The sequence below is a fragment of the Nomascus leucogenys genome, chromosome 8 (genome assembly GCF_006542625.1).
Source record: "Nomascus leucogenys isolate Asia chromosome 8, Asia_NLE_v1, whole genome shotgun sequence".
Taxonomy (NCBI): Eukaryota; Metazoa; Chordata; class Mammalia; order Primates; family Hylobatidae; genus Nomascus; species Nomascus leucogenys.
The window spans coordinates 73,129,914-73,149,547 of record NC_044388.1 but is presented as its reverse complement, the minus strand read 5'-3'; the positions used below and the strand labels follow the sequence as shown (position 1 = coordinate 73,149,547).

At 40.3% G+C, this 19,634-nt stretch overlaps 1 protein-coding gene across 1 annotated transcript in view; it reads right to left on the bottom strand.

Annotated features, from left to right (window-relative positions):
* Window positions 1-154: 154 nt before the first annotated feature.
* ACOT13 (acyl-CoA thioesterase 13) overlaps window positions 155-19,634 on the bottom strand; it is a 37,773-nt gene continuing 18,293 nt past the window's right edge. Inside the window, exons 2-3 of the mRNA XM_003263568.4 lie at window positions 6,345-6,529; window positions 155-3,020 (exon numbers count right to left, since the gene is read on the bottom strand). Of these exons, the coding sequence (XP_003263616.1) occupies window positions 2,864-3,020; window positions 6,345-6,529 (342 nt within the window). The 3' untranslated portion in view covers window positions 155-2,863. The remainder of the gene's footprint in view (window positions 3,021-6,344; window positions 6,530-19,634) is intronic.

Genomic DNA, 19,634 nt, shown 5'->3' with positions numbered 1-19,634 from the left:
CTTGCTCAAGCTCAGATCATAAGTAGTGGAGGATTTAAAACCAGGCTGGCTGGCTCTAGGGCCTGTGCTCTTAATTTACCATGTTGAATTAATTTACCATATTGAATTATACTTATGTTCACCAAGTTAGGCATTTTGGCAGCCATTGTTTACGTTTTTATTTTGGAATAATTTAGAAAAGTTGCCAGAGTAATATGAAAGCTCTTGTGTAATCTTTACCCTCATTTTTATTATTTTGCCACATTTTTTTCATTTTCTCTGTACATTTATACCTATGAGCTATTTGAGAGTTTGTTGCACACTTTGTTGCTTCCTTACCCCTTCCTTAGTACTTTGGCATATATTCCAAGTACAAGAATATTTCACATAAGTCGAGTAAAATTACCAAACTCAGGGAATGTTGAACTCTTTATCATCCATATTCGTTTTGTTGTCCCAGTATCCTTGGTAGCTTGTTTCAGATCCCCGCCTAGAGTACAGGATCATTGAATTTAGTTGTTCTCAGTTGTCTTTAATGTGGAACAGTTCCTTAGCCTTTAAGTGTTTCATGATCTCTATGTTTTTTGGAGTACAGGGCAACTTTTCTTGTAAATTGTTACTCATTTTGCATTTGAATCGTTTATTCATGCTTACGCCCTTCTCACGCATACTCTTCATCTGCTCTTCATTAATGTTAATTTTGAGCGCCTGGTCAAGGTGTCCTGGTTTTGCCCTATATATGGTACTTACCACTAGCAATCTCTTGGGAAACAACGTGCAAATATCCTGTTCCTTTATCAGGAGCTCCCTTGGCGATTCTTTCAGACTAAAACCCAAACCAGTCTTTAACTATGATGGTTACAAAATAGTGATTTTCCAAATCTATCCCTCTGTCCATTTACAGCATTTGTTGTAAGAGAGTGTTCTATCTCTGTCATTTATTATCTGCCTAAACACTATGGCCTCATATTTTTTCCCTCCAAATCATAATTTGCATGCCTTTATTATTTTGAGCATCTCCTTTCATGCATAAGATACTGTAACCTTTCTGTCCCAAACTCAAGCCCTGGAATCAGCTGTTTCTCCAAGGAGCCCAGGTTCCTTTTAGTGGGAAATACTAGAAGTAAGCATCTGGGACTCGTGTACACTTACTGCTACTATTGCTACTGTGGAGTCTTCTGCCCTTTCAGTGGACAGATCAGCATGTGATCTAATGTAGGGAAAGGATTTGCCTTTAACTGTTAACGACTTAAATTTACTTAAAGCTGCATCCTTTTTAGTCTTTAGTCATGAAATGTTCATTAAGACTCCCTGACATAGAACAAGAGTCAGCTGGGTGCAATGGTTCACACCTGTAAGTCCAGTACTTTGGGGGGCCAAGGCAGGAGGATTGCTTGAGCCTAGGAGTTTGAGACCGGGCTGGGCAACAGTGAGACTTTGTCTCTACAAATTAGGCGTGGTGGCACACGCCTGTAGTTCAGCTACTCAGGAGACTGAGGTGGAAGAATGTCTTGAGCCTGGGATTTTGAGGCTACAGTAAGCTGAGATTGTATCAGTGTACTCCAGCCTGACTGACAGTGAGAAGCTGTCTCAGAGTGCCACAGTCAGCTGAACTTGGAGACTTTAAGAAGTGAACTTGGTCTTTTCAATACTGTAGACTTGGAGGTTTGAGATCTGCATGGTTTTATTCTTGGTATAAGAAAAGGGGCTAGTAGCATGCTCTTTTTCCTTCCTCTATTGGACCATTTCCTGTATCACTAATGTGCTTTGCCTCAAACTTTCTTGAGGTCTTTTTTAGGCATGTGGCTCAATCTATTTTATTTTCCAGTATGGGCTGTAGTTCATATATTTTGAAGTTTCATAATCTTAAGGAAATGCAAGTGTAGCTTGGCATTTTAGATCTGGGAAGGACCTAAGATTCACTAAGGATTGGCCATTGCTGTGGTCTGAATGTGTTTCCCCTAAATTTGTATGTTAAAATCCCAACCCCCAAGGTGATATTAGCAGGTGGGGGTCTTTGGGAAGTTATTAGATCATGAGGGCAGAACCCTCAAGATTGGAGTAAGTGCCCTTACAAAAGAGAACCCAGGCTGGGCACATTGGCTCACACCCGTAATCCCAGCACTTTGGGGGGCCAAGGTGGGCAGATCACCTGAGGTCATGAGTTCAAGACCAGCCTGGCCAAGATGGCGAACCCCGTTTCTACAAAAAAAAGTACAAAAATTAGGTGTGATGGCACACGCCTGTAGTCCCAGCTACTTGGGAGGCTGAGGCAGGAGAATCACTTGAACCCAGGGGGCAGGGATTGCAGTGAGCTGAGATTGTGCTGCTGTACTCCAGCCTGGGCAACAGAGTGAGACTCCCATTTCAAAAACGAGAACCCAGAGGGCTCACTTGCGCCTTCCACCACACAGTGCGAAGTTAGAATCTATGAGCCAGGAAGTGGGCCCTCACCTAACAGGATCTGCTGGGGCCTTGACCCAGGACTTTCCAACTTCTAGAACCATGAAAAATTTCTGTTGTTCCTAGCAGCCCAAACAGAATTAGAACCATTAATTTCTATTTCTCCTTTAGCTTAACACTGGACTTTAGTTTTAATCTTAACCGAGAGTGGTCCTGCTAGTTTCTTTGCTTTACCTGTTTAACACTTTGAGCTAAGAATTTTTCACCCAATTATCACACATGATTAAAAAACAAGATGCTTAAAGTGGAAAAAAAACAGACACCCCCACCTTTACCCTACTTGATTTCCAGGTCTTTTTCCTCCAAGAATATTTCTAGCTGCTTCTGGTTTTGTGAGTTTATTTCAAAAATTACAATTGTTTGAGTCAAATCTATACTTGATATTCATTGTTGGGTTTCTTTAGGTCATTCTGCTGTTCTCTCAGTTTCCCAGGTGTTTTGTGTGTCTTCCTTGTGCTATTAATTTTCCTGTAGCCTTGTTGGTCAGATCCACAGAGGTAAATGCAAGTGTTTTTCCTTGCTTCAGAACATGTGCTGTAATCACTATATCTTCTCCTAATTTTGCAGGTGACATGTACCTTGAAAGAAAATGAATATAGTTAACAGCAAATAATTTTTCAAAGGGAAAGTTGTGTGCATCTCACAACAGTGTTCCTATGTAACTTATTTTACTCCTAAAAATAGTTTAACAGTAGTATTGGTAAGCTTTCTGTACTATCAAATGTGAATGGCTGGTCCTAACCAGGTTCTATCTTACCCATTCCTTACCCACACAAGTTTCTTTTCCCAAATATATGAGAAGAGGTTTTCTCGCCTCCCCTTTGTTCCCTTTACATTTCCCACTTCATATTTATTTGGGGCTGGTGAAAGATTTCCTCCAGCTTTCATTTAATCTCCTTAACTTCTTAGATGAAATATCACTTGGTGTCTATATATTGTCCTATCCATATTTACAATTTATTTGACTCTAAAATGATAATATAACTATAAGGAATTGATATGATATCCTTACAATCTTGATGATGGACTGTCCATATTTTTAAGATGTACATCCTACTCACTTGTAATCCATAAGTTGTCTCTAACTCAGCTGGCTCCAGCTAATTAAAAAAAAAATTGGGGAGATGAGGATTGTTTAAAACAAATGTTAATGTTTTAAAGGGAAATAATTTCCTTACAGTTTATTTTTATGTTTCTGCTTTTTAGAAAGAAGCCTTTAAAAAGGATATGTATTTTTGCCGTATTCAAAATAAGGTTCAATATTTATGGCTAGGAGGTATAAGAAAGGTGGATCTGGCCAGGCACGATGGCTCAAGCCTGTAATCCCAGCACTTTGGGAGGCCGAGGTGGGCGGATCACCTGAGGGCAGGAGTTCGAGACCAGCCTGGCCAACGTGGTGAAACCCCGTCTAAACTAAAAATACAAAAGTTAGCTAGGCATGGTGGTGGGCACCTGTAATCTCAGCTACTTTCGAGGCTGAGGCAGGAGAATGGCAAGAACCCAGGAGGCAGAGGTTGCAGTGAGCCGAGATTGCGCCACTGGACTCCAGCCTGGGCAACAGAGCAAGATTCCATCTCAAAAAAAAAAAAAAAAGGTGGATCTTATTGCTGGAAAGAACAGGTTTGTCTTGAATTCACATATATCAATGTAAAGAAATGAAAAATGGTATGTTTAGTAGTTTGCCCAGTTTTTATTATTTCCCTAAATTTTGTCTTAGAAATCAAGAATTTTGGCTAACAGCCATTAACTTAAACTGAGGGAAGATAAGGAACCCTTTGTGCTACAGATGAGTAAACATTAAGTCCGGGGAATTTGGAGATTGACATTTTGTCAGTAATATTCTAAAATTTCCCCTTTTGTTGTTTTGGAACCTCGCTTGTCTAACAGGCATCCTCAGTCTGTATAATATAGAACTTGATGTGCAGGGGTGGAGTAAATTTGGTACCATGTCAAGTAAATCAAAGAGAGAATCATGAAGTGTTAACTGACTGAAACATTGATTTACTTTTGAAATATCTCTAACTTTTGAAAGACCATGTCCTAGTTTTTGTTGAAGTGAATCAGTTTTTGAAGCGTAGGCAGCTCTTGATGGCCAATGCTTTTGGCAACACATATTTGAAAGGCCAAGACTATGTTTGACTTACTGAAAATTCCTTAGGGTTCTAAAGGCAAAAGTACCTTAGTAGATCATGAAATGCAGTGCTAGGTTTGAAGATCTCTCTGCTCTTAATAGAGATGTTTAGGGAAAATCAAGTCATCAACTGGTCTTACCTCTTACCACATGAAATAAGGATGCTGAATATGCACACCAGTAACATAAGCAGAGCCTTTTCTGTACATCTTAATTTCAAAAAGAGCATTTGGCTGCATCTTGTGATTTGCTTATTGTACCCTCAATTTAAGTTATTCCCATGAAGAGGGACTGAATGTTTCTTAAGTAAACTTGATAAACTATTTAGATTCCTTAAAAGCCTACGTTGGCTGGGCGCGGTGGCTCATGCCTGTAATCCCAGCACTTTGGGAGGCCGAGGCGGGCAGATCACAAGGTCAGGAGATCGAGACCAGCCTGGCTAACACGGTGAAACCCCATCTCTACTAAAAATACAAATGAATTAGTCGGGCGTGGTGGTGGGCGCCTGTAGTCCCAGCTACTCAGGAGGCTGAGGTGGGAGAATGGCTTGAACCGGGGAGGCAGAGCTTGCAGTGAGCCGAGACTGCACCACTGCACTCCAGCCTGGGCGACAGAGCGAGACTCCGTCTCAAAAAAAAAAGCCTACATTATTTCCGTTACCCTCATATCTGCTCATGATGGCTCTCTCAACCTAACCTCTCAGATTTTTCTGTTGCTTAGGTGGAAAAAGCAGTTGTCTTGAAACTAAATCCCTGTGCCCAGCTCTTTATTGAATGGGGCTGCAGTAGTACCAGTTTATGTTGGAATTGATTTTTTTACATTTTGGAAGTTTGACCCTGAGGGGCACTGCTCCCTGATCATGTAGTTTAACTCACAGAACATGTCTGTGTAGTCACAGGGAGAGATCTAGGATTGCTGCCCATTCTTAAAACTCAACACTTTGGATAGCTGAGGTGGGTGGACACTTGAGGTCAGGAGTTCAAGACCAGCCTGGCCAACATGGTAAAACCCTGTCTCTACTAAAAACACAAAAATTAGCCCAGCATGGTGGTGCACACCTGTAATCCCACCTACTAGGGAGGCTGAGGCAGGAGAATTACTTAGCCCCAGAGGTGGAGGTTGAAGTGAGCCAGATTGTGCCAACTGCACTCCAGCCTGGGTGATGGGGAGACTCCATGTCCGAAAAAAAAACCCCAACACTGGTGTTCAGTTTGTTAGAGTAAGATTATAATGTGTACATGAACTCTAACTTTACTTTGAATTGTATGTACTCAATACAATCCTCGTAGTGTTACAAGTGGTATTTTTAAAATTAACTAAATAATATTTAATTATTTTTTGTAGAGATGGGGGTCTCCAACTCCAGGCTTCAAGCAATCCTCTTGCCTCGGCCTCCCAAAGTGCTGGGATTATAGGTGTGAGCCACTGCGTCTGGCCCTGAATGGCACTTTTAAGGACTGTATGAAACAGTTATGAGCCATCAGTTTGTGATTTCTCCCCCTGCATCAGTATACACATTAAAAGCTGAATGTTGCTTTTTTGAATGTTTGGGATCATTCTCTTTTTACTATCGATACACACTGTACTTGAAAATTAACTGCTCTAGTTCTAGATTTTAAGGCCGTGGAATATTTTAGGACAAAATCTATAGGTGCAGTTGAGGAGATAAGCAGCTAATTGAATCTCATGCATTACTAATAATTGTGTTTAGTCTCAGTTGTTTAGACAGTTATCACACAGAAGGTATTTGGACTACAGTTTGGATACATACGTTATGTTCATATCGACACTGACTCCGGGTGCTCCCCTTTCCGTGCATAGCAGAGCCATTGTTGATACGTTATCTACTAACGTGGCTGTCAAACCGCCATGGAGAGTGCCTATTGCGTTGGTATGCTCTTCTTCTACTTTCATTTCACAAATCACTTTCCCAGGAGCAGCAGAGACAAGAGTAATCTAAGTGTAAAAAAAAGAATCTTGAACATTCATTCTGTAGAATTAGAAAAGCCAAAAAAGCCCATGGAGAACAATGGATTGAACTGAATCTTCTGAAAAAAGTTGACTCAGAAATTCAAGTAAATTGCCAATCTCTGATAGAAAATAACCCTTATGCAAGTTATTTTTAAAGAAAAAGGAGTGTTTAGTGAAAAAATAGTAGTTTTTGCTGATCTCCACTCCTCTGCAGAAATTAAACATTCAGTCTGAGCTTTTCAGTCATATGTATGACGCCTGGCATTTTTTAATGTCTCATTGGACCTTTGACGCCAACAAAGCCACCCAGCTGAGATCTGTTAACTCATTATAGGTTTAATTCGTTGTTTCCTAGTTTTGTACAAGCAGAATAATAACATTTTAAGTCACTTAATGAACAGTTCAACTTAAAAGACAAATTCGGTCACTGAGTTACTAGCATTTAAAAAAAACTTCCATACTATAAACCTATGTTAGTATAAAGTATAAATGTAACAATAAAATCCAGCAAAGTAAGTTACTGCTTTTAAGGTGTTGCCCCATTTATAGTAAGTATAAGGAAAAAGTATTACATGAAAGATAAACATACGCAACAATGCATTTAAAATTTAATGATTTTTGGCTGGGCGTGGTGGCCCACGCCTGTAATCCCAGCGACTTGGGAGGCTGAGGCGGGTGGATCACGAGGTCAGGAGTTTGAGACCAGCCTTACCAACATGGCGAAACCCAGTCTCTACTGAAAACACAAAAATTAGCCAGGCTTGGTGGCGCGCCCTTGTAATCTCAGCTACTCAGGAGGTTGAGTTAGGAGAATCACTTGAACCGGGGAGGTGGAGGTTGCAGTGAGCTGAGATCGTGCCATTGCATTCCAGCCTGGATGACAGAGGGAGACTCGGTCTCAAAAAAAAAAAAAAAAGAATTTATGATTTTTGTATCAAACATCTTTAAAAAGGCAACTTATGGAAAGGTAAGTTTTCTTACGTATTTATGTTTTTATGTTTCTAGGATAAATACATAAATATGGATAGGATAAATACATAAATATATAGGATAAATATATAAAAATATATAGGATAAATACATAAATATTATGTATTTATGTTACTAGGAAAAACCATCATGGTATAATATTTAGAAGTTAGAGCTGAGCTGTGAGTGGAATGTGCTGCATCCAAAACAGTAATTTTCACCCTCACTAGAGGTGTTCAGGAAGAATATGGATGAGTATTTGGTGTGTCTGTTGTGTTTGGGAGTAGGGGGATGTCTCAAGCATGAAATGGTTGGTTATATTCTAGGTAAGTACCATTTATTAGGCACTTTGATATGCTAGGCACTGTGCCAAGCACTTTACATATACTATATAGTAAGGAAGAGACAACATCCATTTTGCAGAGAACTTAAATTCAGAGTGATTTATTTTCAAGATCACCCAAGATGTGATAGAAACTGAGATTTAGATGTAGGTCTTTCCACCTTCATATCTCCCTAATCACTAACTATATATAAGTAATCTCTAGGTATGTAGTGGCCTTTATGACTCCCACCAGGAAGACATTTGAGAGTTTCACAAACCACCTATTTAGTGGTTTTATTGTTGAAGGCCCTGAAGGAAAACAGAACCACGCGATATAAAACATCCTAAACAATATTATGTCGTGTTTTGCACAACAGGTAAATCAATGTCAAAAATAAATTTTAGAACAGGATCTTTTTTGTTGTTGTTGTTAGGGTTTTTTTTTGTTTTTTGTTTTTTTTGTTTTTTGTTTTGAGACAAAGTCCTTTTCTGTTGCTGAGGCTGGAGTGCAGTGGCTTGATCTCGGCTCACTGCAACCTCTGCCCTCCAGGTTCAAGCGATCCTCCCACCTCAGCCTCCCAAGTAGCTGGGATTACAGGCACATGCCACACCTAGCTAATTTTTGTATTTTTAGGAGAGATGAGGTTTCACCATGTTGGCCAGGCTGGTCTCGAACTCCTGACCTCAGGTGATCCACCCACCTTGGCCTCCCAAAGTGCTGGGAGTAGAGGCGTGAGCCACCACGCCTGGCCTGTGATCGTCTGTTTATAGCAATAAATGATCTGGCCACAAGATGTCCTCATAAACTAATAATACACACCAAGCAGGACTAAGGTGTAAACTTACCTCATTCACACATTTATGTGATTATTTATAGCAGGCATTGGCAATGTAAAAAATGAATGAAGTTTAATCCCTGCTCTTAGCAGGTTCAATGTCTAAAGGAAGAGACAAGTACATAAACTGAATGGAAGAAACTGTTGTAGACAGAATAAATACAGGTTTCTTGGAGTAAAGATATCTAACTTTTAAAAGTGTATATTTCCAGGGAAAAGACATTAGGAAAGGCTTCCTGGAGAACGACATCTGAATCTTGATGAACAGGCAGGAGTTATCCAGGTGAAGATAAGGGAAAAAGCCAGGCAGTTGAAGAAATAGAACTAAATACGAGCGGCTTGTAGACAGCAAAGGTAGTTTTAATGTGTTGTTTTTGTTTTTGTTTTTGTTTTTTGAGACAGAGTCTCGCTCTGTCACCCAGGCTGGAGTGCAGTGGTGTAATCTCGGCTCACTGCGACCTCTGCATCCCAGGTTCAAGTGATTCTCCTGCCTCGGCCTCCTGAGTAGCTGGGACTACAGGTGCGTGCCACCATGCCTGGCTGATTTTTGTATTTTTAGTAGAGATGGGGTTTTGCCATGTTAGCCAGGCTGGTCTTGAACTCTTGACCTCAGGTGATCCACCCACCTCAGCCTCCCAAAATGCTGGGATTACAGGCATGAGCCACCGCACCTCAGTTTTAGTGTATTTTAAGGCACAGTTTGTTCAGTAAAGCTTAGTTCTTAAAGTTCCATTTGATTACCTAACTTTGGCTGGCATGACACAATGTAAGACAAATGTCAGTTAGATTTTTCTAGTACAGAATATTGGTTTTGATTTTTCCCCCCAACTTGAAAGGCCAAAGGACATACTAATAAAATTGTTTTAAAATTTACATTGGAATAGCGAGAATTTTGTACTGGGCAGCCTGATATGGCGATATAAATGCCTTTATATGTTCTCAATTCTTGTCTCCTCAAGTCAAATAAGAGAATTAAACCAACGGAAGATGATGAAGGAATGTCCTGCCCACCCTCCCAGAGCTAATAAGTAGTCTTGCTGGGGAAGAGGCCAATGCAAAGCTAACTTCTTTCTGATGAGGAAGCGGAGTAGGGAGAGAACCTTGTGAAAAAAACATCTCAGCCTTGGCAAAGATGGGCTGTAGGGCACACACTTGTTTACTCAGTTATATCAACATAGCTAACTCCATGTTAGAGACCATGCTGAGCAATTTCACATGTGCTGTCTCAGTGCTGCCAATGTTTGAAGTGAATACTATTGTCTCCATTTTACAGATGAGAAACAGTCTAACTAGGATGTCTCAGGTTTAACCATTATGCAAAACAGCCTGCCCTCACATATCAGCTGGACTGCTACAGACAACTGGGTCCTGATTCCTTAGGTGTCTTGGTGAAGACGGTATGGAGGCTTTTATGATGTCAAGGGGTCAAAAATTTACCTGCCATGGCCTAACAATACAGAGAACTGTCCAGATATGTTCAGTCCCAGGATCCTGCAGGTTGGACAATTGCAGTAGGTTGGCAAGAACTTTTATGGCTCAGCACTATTTGCCACAATGGGCTCCTCAGGATATCATAACAATTCTTACATGTACACACACATATACAACAATCTGTTCCTTTTATATATGGCCTTATATCATGCTGTCTCTTCCTTGCACTTCATGCATTCATATGAGTTTATACAACTTCGTCTGTGTAATCCCAGTACTTTGGGAGGCTGAGGCAGGCAGATCACTTGAGGTCAGTAGTTCAAGACCAGCCTGGCCAACATGGTGAAACCCTGTCTCTACCAAAAATACAAAAATTAGCCAAGCATGGTGGGGCACGCCTATAATCCCAAATACTTGGGAGGCTGAGACAGGAGAATCCCTTGAGCCTGGGAGGTGGAGGTGGAGGTTCGCCGAGTTCGCACCACTGCACTCCAGCCTAGGCAACAGAGTGAGACTCTGTCTCAAAAAAAAAAAAAGACTCATGTTGCCATAGCCCCTCACCCTCCCTCTCCCATCTGAGATAAAATTAATCACAAAGAGACACTCCACGTGACACAAAGTCTCTCCTTTCCTCACTTTTTCAATAAAGATAAGGAGAAGGGCTGCCTAATAACAGCAGTGAAGATGCTGTTATTCATCACTGAGATGGTCTTTTATGAAGCTGAGAGCCAAGAATTCTCTTTAAGCCTTGGCATCTCAGATCATTCTGGTCTTTTTTTTAAAAGAGTTGCATTCTGCTGAGCAGTGGGATAAATAAATAAGCCACTGCCATCACTGTAACTGCTGCTGGCTGCTGTGCAGCTCACCACCACTGCCTCCACTGCCTCTGCTAAACAGATAAAGGAATGTATGTCTCTGGCTCAGTAAGGGTGTCTGTAACGGGCCTAAAGCACAGGAGTGTGACATATGGTATGAGAAAATCTGTGTACATAAACATGTGAGCCACCCCCACAAGAAGACTGTCTACAGAAGCATAAAGAAAAACAGACAGTCTTAATGGATGAGAATTTTGTATGTGTATATTTGTGAATAAGGCTGTTTTCAAGCAATTTTCCCTGACGATGGATGTTGCTAACTTCGTGTGTGACACTACAGATGACAGGAGGTGTGTCTAAGGACAGTGTATGAATGCACCTTCATATAAGCAGGAAAGGAGGTAAAAAGACAGGATGTGGCAGTGTGATGGGGTAGCAACAGTAACAAACACAGATGACATTTATGTTCAAGGGGCTCTAGAAAGGTAGATGCTATAAAAGTACCATGGTTCAACCATATTGCTGTTATCGGTCCAGCATTCTGCTTTATAATGTATGTTTTAGTAGCTTCATTACACAGGTGGCTTCCGCTTAATGGTTAAGAGTACTGGCTCTGGAAGCAGACTTAGGCAAGACCCTGAACTGAGGTTTCCCCATCTATAGAGATAATGTACTGTACTACCCTTATAGGGTTTTGTAAAAATTAAGATTAAAATTCCAATTAGGACAAGGCCTGGTATATCACAGGTGATCGAAACACTTTAATTTTGGGAGACTGAAGTGGGAGGATTGCCTGAGCCCAAGAGTTTGAGACCAGCCTGGGCAACACAGCAAGACCCCAATTCTATAAAAATTTTTCAAAATTAGCCAGGCATGGTGGCATGTGCCTGTAGTCCCAGCTCCGAGGGAAGCTGGGGTGGGGAGGATCGCTTGAGCCCAAGAGGTCAAGGTTACAGTAAGCTGTGATCGTGCCACTGCACTACAGCTTGGGTGACAGAGTGAGACCCTGTCCCCAAAACAACAACACTTTAATTTGCATCCTTATGATAAAAACTATTATCAAACAGAAATTGTGGTTTGTATAGTTTGGCATGAATTTTCTTAAAATTATTTCTATTGCCGAGGTCAACTATGACCTAACTGCAAAACTCAAAGGACCCTTGGCAGCCTCTCTCCCCCTTAAGTGACCTCTCAGCATTTGGTGACATTGTGAGCTTTTCCTGGGCTTCCCTTAACTCCCATGACACCACCTCCTCGTGGTTTTCCTCCTACTCTCCCAGCCACTCCCGTCTTCTTTGCTGGCTCTTAAGTCTTAGAGTTAACTAGTCATTCAAAGACCAGACTTGATACTGGATTTACTCAGAAGGATATAGGATATATTTCTCTCCTGAGTTGCAATTGACTTCCAATTTATCTCCCTATTTCTGCCCTTGCCACCACCCCCATGTTTAGTCTCAATATTAGCTACAAGAGTGCTCTTTTGAAAATATAAACTGCTTGACAGAAAACAACAGTGCAAAAGTGATATGCATTCAGCATGATCCTTGACTTAATGTTCAGATGAAACTATTGTTAAGTTGAAAGTATCTCAATTTATGGTGGGCTTATCCCAATGTGACCTCATCGTAAGTCAAAGAGCAGCTGTAGAAGTCAAATTATGTTACTCATCTGCTTAAAACCCTCTCTAATGGAGCCCTCAAACAATGAAAAGCACAGCAATGGAAAGTCTGAGGGCATTTACACTTTCTGTTCCCCTTCCTGGAACACTCTTCTCCTTCAATATTCATGACTTTCTCAGGTCTTTATTGAAACCTCACGGTTTCAGTGATATCTTTCCAGATAAGATTTAAAATTGAACTTCTTAAAAAAGAACTTACAGGAATACACATCTTGGGGCAGGGTGAGGCGTGGATTTAAGTTCTCCTGCACCAATACTCTCTACCTTCTACCTTTATTTTCCTTTATAGCAATTATCACCATCTAACATACTATATATTTTCTTTACCTATTTTGTTTAGTGTTTGATTTGCTCCACTAAAATAGAACTTCCATTGCGTGCAGGCGTTTTTGTCAGTTGTGTTCACTGATGTATCTCCAGTACCTAGACTAGGAATGTTTTAGTAGCTAACATACATTCCTAAAGGAACGTATGCCTCTTGCTCAGTAAGGTTATAGGCACAGAGTAGGCACTCAAATATTTGTTGAGTGAATGAATACACTGAAACCTGAAGGTCAACAAGGAGCATTCTATAACAATATGCCCAATCTTTAGTGGCTTCAGCAACTAACTGAGCAAACTATAGGGAGAATCTTCTATGTAAAAGGCATTCGACTGGGCACCTTCCACTAGGCACTAAAGTTCCCTTTGACAAATAGTTATTAAGCATATGGACTTGCTCCCAAGGCAAAAGTATAGAGGGGAAACAAACAAATCAGCAGATATTTTCAATAATATACAGAAAGTTCTATAACAAAAGTTAGTCAAGGTGTAGAAGTAGATCAGAGGAAGACATTTGGGGCTGCCAGGGAAGCCTTCTCAGAGACAGCAGGTGTCACCCACAAAGGACTTTGAAGGATAAGTGAAAATGGCAGGCAAATGAGGCAAGGGTAGAGGATCCAAAGGTGAGTACGATGTTGCCCTAATCCTCAGAGAGTGTACAAAACAGCAACAGTTATAAGAGAAGGCCAAAAATAACAAGAGTTGGCAAACTAATGCCATGGGAAGCAAAACAAAGTTCTAGGGAAGAGCAAACAGGAATTAAATTAAATATTCCCTGAAGGTTAGTTAGCTAAGCTTAAGTAACACTGCTTTTGTTCATTGAAATAGTGGTGGTGGTGACAGATATGCTACAAAAGAATAAAAACAATTACTATCCCACTAAAACAAAGTTTAATGATTAAAAAAAGAAATAACTATATTTTTCTTCCCCAAAGGCTGGTAAGTGGCAGATTTTATTGAATCATTCTGGAATGCCTATAAAGGTGGGTGCTCTGAAGGCCTCTATCACATGGATCTTATTGGCAAGACTTCTCTCACACACAGGTTCTTCTCTACTGCCTTGAACCTGGAAAAGGGGGGCTGACAGGGAAGGAGCCTTTCTTATCCTGTCTTCCATAGATTGAGGATTTGGGAAATGCCTGTTCACACTTCCAGTTATCCTTTAAAGAGGGAAAGCACAAATTGTGTAGAATTTTTGCAATTGAGCTTCTTCAGTTTGGAATCTAGTACAGTAGTTCCCAGGAGGGGATGATGCTCTGAAGGAATGCAAATATGGCAAATCAAGGCCAGGGGAACAGCCCATTTGTCATACAAAACAAAACAGGCACAAAGAAGTTTAAATCATCTCTGTTCACTTTGTATGCTACAAAGTCCTGGAACTCCTAGGATGGCCAAATAAAAACTACAGTTTTTCTTTAGTGTTCTGTTTTTAATTCAGCAGTAACTCAGAGGATCTACATAGAAAGAACTAAATCTTGACTATCTTCCATGGCAGAGAAAACGTATTCATCATTTCTCTTGTAATTGGTCATCTATTCACTACTGCTAAAATTAATTAATTTTACAAAATAGTTATATTTGCTGTGAGTTTATGCCACATTCCTTTCCTCTAAAATATGAATAACTCTTGAGTTCATTATTTCACTAATTGTATGCTGATTCCTTAAATCCTATCTCTGAGCCATCTAACTTACTGTTTTTATTAGATTTTTAATTATAAAAATAAAAACATTCATTTTACATATATAAAGCAGTATAGAAGTACAATTTCCTACCTACTACTGTTTCAATGCTGAATATCATTCTATACCATTCCCTAGGCTTACTCATATATACGCAGGGTATACAATTTTTTTAAAGGGTGTTTTTCTTGCCTTTTATTCAATTGCAAAAATGGGATCATATTATATACATTACTTGGCAGCTTTCATTTTTCTCTTCCCAATGTATCACAGTCATTTCTCTAGCTCCATTTATTTATTTTTAATTTTTTTAGAGATAGGGTCTCTCTATTTTGCCCAGGCTGGACTCAAACTCCTGGGCTTAAGTGACCCAAAACGAGAAGGCACGCCACCATGCGCAGCCTCCAGCCCAATGTATATAGATCTCTTTCAATAGCTGTGTGGTATTCCCTACTATGAATATACTAGAATTTATCAAACTATTTCTTAAAATATGAATTATTTCTATATATTTTTTTACCATCACAAGGATGCTTTATTTGTATAGGATAGATTGACAAAATTAGATAGCTGGGTATAAGAGTATATATTTTAAAGTTTTTTTGTTGTTTTTTTTTTTTTTTTTGAGACGGAGTCTCTTTCTTGTTGCCCAGGCTGGAGTGCAATGGCGCAATCTCGGCTCACTGTAGCCTTCACCTCTCGGGTTCAAAGACTACAGGCACCACCACCACGCCCGGCTAATTTTTGCATTTTTAGTAGAGACAAGGTTTTACCATGTGGCCAGGCTGGTCCCAAACTCCTGAATTCTGGTGATCCACCCACCTCAGCCTCCCAAATCCCCAAATCCAAAGGGATTACAGGTGTGAGCCACTGCGCCCAGCCATATTTTAAATTTAACAGATCTGCCAGATTATTTTCCAACAGTAATGAATATGTTGTTCCCTCATTGCTCAACAATAATGCATATTACCTTAATTTTTACACTCTGACAAGCAAAACATAGTATCTCGTGGTTTTAATTTGCATTAGCCAGACTCACAGTGCTTTTACGCATCCTTTAATGTTTATTGCCTTTTTTTCTGTGAACAGCCTATTTATGTCTTTTGTGCCCACTTACCTATTACAGTCTGTCTCTACAGTTCTTTTTACCTATCAGATTTTAACACCAATTCATATGGTGAAATTCCAGACTGCTGTATTTTGACTTTTATTGTATCTCTCACCATAAAAAGATGAGTTCAGATGAACAAAGTGCATAGTGCCTGACACATACTGCTATGTAGATGTTTTTTAAAATAAACAATTCAAATTTCTAACTTTTTAAGGTGTACATCATTTAATGACATGCTCCTGTTAGTAAATGATTTTTAAGATGTGACTTATTAGTAACACAGGACTCAGTCACATGCAGTTACTATGATTTCTTTTACTAATTTTCCCATGGTTGGACATTTAGGTTATTTCCCTTCACACAATTTTTTTTTTTTTTGAGACAGGGTCTCACTTTGTTGCCACGCTGGAGTGCAGTGGCATGATCATAGCTCACTGCAGCCTCGATCTCCTGGGCTCAAGGGTTCCTCTCACCTTAGCCTCCTGTGCAGCTGGGGCCACAGGCACACACTACCACACCTGGTTAATTTTTTGATTTTTTTGTAGGGATGGGGTCTCATTTTGTTGCCTAGGCTGGTCTCAATCTCCTGGGCTCAAGCTATCCTACTGCCTTCGCCTCCCAAAGTGTTGGGATTACAGGCATAAGCCACCATGCCCAGCTATTTCCCACTTTTGATATCACAAATAATGCTGCAACAATTTTTTTGTACATAGATCTTTGAAAAAAATATGCCTTATTTTGTCTTGTGTATTGCTTATACATAAGATAGTTTTAATGACCAATGAACTTGAAAATATCTATTGGCATATCATGTTGATAAATTTTGAATATCACTGCCCTTTTGTAGTCAGTCCAAAATCTGTAAGTTTTTCTATTAATAGTAAGTATAAGATCTATTCTTCTGGCTGGGTGCGGTGGCTCACACCTGTAATCCTAGCACTTTGGGAGGCTGAGGCAGGAGGATCACTTGAGGTCAGGAGTTTGAGACCAGCCTGGCCAACATGGTGAAAGCCCGCCTCTACTAAAAATACAAAAATTAGCCAGGCATGGTGGTGCGTGCCTGTAATCCCAGCTGCTCTGGAGGCTGAAGCAGGAGAAATGCTTGAACCTGGGAGGCAGAGGTTGCAGCTGAGCCGAGATCGTGCCATTGCACTCCAGCGTGGGCAACAAAGTGAGACTCTGTCTCAAAAAAAAAAAAAAAAAAAAAAATCTATTCTTACCTTTCTAACCATTTCTGTCTTCTTTACATGCTTTCTTTCTCTCAAGCCTGTATGTCTTTAAGGTTCAGTCCTAAATCTTTACTGCTTCTCTCCAGTGTGTTCCTCCTCTTGACATCTCATTCAGGTATTCACCTTCATCACTCATTTCCATAAAGATGACTTTACACTGCCTTCCTTTGGAATTCCACTTCCTTATTTCTATGTCTGTTGGGCTCCACATGGTTTTTCTAGATCCTAGCACAGTGCCTATCAGTTGATATTCCCAATGTATTTTCCTCCACATGTGTTACTGTGGGAGAAAAGTTTCAAACACAATAATGTTAAGCATATTTATTTACTGCAGAGCTACTCAAAAGTTTTAATATGTAAAAGGGATACAATAGATCCACTTATATGAAGTACCTAGAGTAGTCAGTTCATAGAGACAGAAAGTAGAATGGTGGTAGCCAGAGCTGGGGGCAAGAAGAAATGGAGAGTTATTGTTTAATGGGTAGTAGTTCCAGTTTTGCAAGATGGAAAGAGTTCTGGAGATGGACAGTGGTAATCATTGCAAAACAATGAGGATGTAATTAATATTACAAAACTGTACACTTAGAAAGGGTTAAGATGGTGTGTGTCTCCTCCAAATCTCATGTTGAAATGCGATCCCTAATGCTGAGGTAGGGCCTAGTGAGAGGTGTTTGGGTAATGGGGATAGATTTCTCACGAATGGCTTGGTGCCCTTCTTGCTCATGCAAGATCTGATTGTTTAAAAGAGTGTAGCAGCCTAAGCAACAAAGTGAGGCCTGTTTTTACAAAAAATTTTAAAAATTAGCTGGATGCAGTGGCGGCGTGCCCCTGTGGTCCCAGCTACATGGGAGGCTGAGGCAAGGAGGATCGCTTGAGCTCAGGAGGTTGAGGCTGCAGTGAGCTGTGAATGTGCCACTGTACTCTAGCCTGGGTGACAGGGTGAGATCCTGTAAGAAAAAAGAAAAGAAGAAGAGAAGAGAGAAAAGAGAGAGAGAGAAAGAGAGAGAAGGAAAGAGAGAAAGAGTGAAAGAGAAAGAAAGGAGAGAAAGAAAAAAAGGAAGAAAAGAAAAAGAATGGAATAAAATAAAATAGAAAAGAAAAGAAAAAAAAAGAGTGTGGCACTCCCTCTCTCTTGCCATCTGACACACCTGCTCACACTCTGCTTTCAGACATGATTGTAAGCTTCCTGAGGCCCTCACCAGAAGCAAGCACCCCACTTCTTGTACAGCCTGCAGAATTGTGAGTCAAAATAATCCTCTTTTCTTTATAACTTACCCAGTCTCAGGTATTCCTTTATAGCAACACAAATGGACTAACACAGGTATTAAATTTTATGTTACGTGTATTTTACCAAAATTTTTAAAAAAGGATACATCAGTGTTTCCTGAACTTACTTATTCATGAAACTCCTTTTCTAAACAGTACCTCTGATGGGACCCTTCCTTGCAATACACTTTCTATTCCTAGGTTATAAATTTCTAGAGGTCAAGAACTATGGTTGGTATTTCTTTATAGTCCCACAGTACTTAGTTTGTTGACAAATTTAAAAGCAATCTTTATAGCAAGAGCAGGACATTTAGTCTGACTGTTAACCTTTTTTTTTTTTTTTCCTTTTTTTAAATTGAGATTGGGTCTAACACCCTATGTTAGCCAGGGTGGTCTTGAACTCCTGCCCTCAAGCAATTCTCCCACCTAGGGATCCCAAAGTGCTGGGATTACAAGTGTGCGCTATGGTGCCCAGCCTGACTGTTACTCTTTCTTCTAAGTCAATGCTTTTCACTTTCTTCTAAGTCAATGCTTTTCACTTTAGCACTATGAACATTTGGACTGCATACTTTTTTGTTGTGGGGGAATGGGGCACAGATCTGTACACTGTAAGATATTTAGCACCACTTCTGGTCTCTATCCATTAGATGCCAGTAGTGTCCCTCAGAAATGTCTCTAGACTTTGCCAATGTCCCTTGGGGAGCAAAATCACCTCCAATTGAGAACAACTTGTGTAGGTCATATTACCTTAAAAAGTACAGTAAAAGGGCCAGGCGTGGTGGCTCACGCCTGTAATCTCAGCACTTTGGGAGGCCGAGGCGGGTGGATCACGAGGTCAGGAGATCAAGACCATCCTGGCTCACATGGTGAAACCCCGTCTCTACTAAAAATACAAAAAATTAGCCGGGCGTAGTGGCAGGCGCCTGTGGTCCCAGCTACTCGGGAGGCTGAGGCAGGAGAATGGTGTGAACCCGGGAGGCGGAGCTTGCAGTGAACCCAGATTGTACCACTGCACTCCAGCCTGGGCGACAGAGCAAGACTCCATCTCAAAAAAAAAAAAAAAAAAAAAAGTACAGTAAAAGGAAAGAGAACATGTCCACAACTAGATTTATGAATTACTATGCATAAATACATACTTTATCCCTAGCAACTCTGCCTACACGAAACATAAACAGGCAAAAACCTCTTTTAGATCAAATGAGCAAATACAGAGTACCTACAATGGTATCAATCTGTACAGTTTAATAGCCAGTAGCCACATGTCAGTACTGAGCACTTGCAATGTGGCTAGTCTGAACTGAGACGTACTATAAGTATAAAATTCACACTGGATTTCAAAAATTAAGTATGAAAAGATTTAAGACTCAAAAAAATTAAAAAAAATTTTTTTTAGAGACAGGGTCTCACTCTGTCACCAGGCTGGAGTG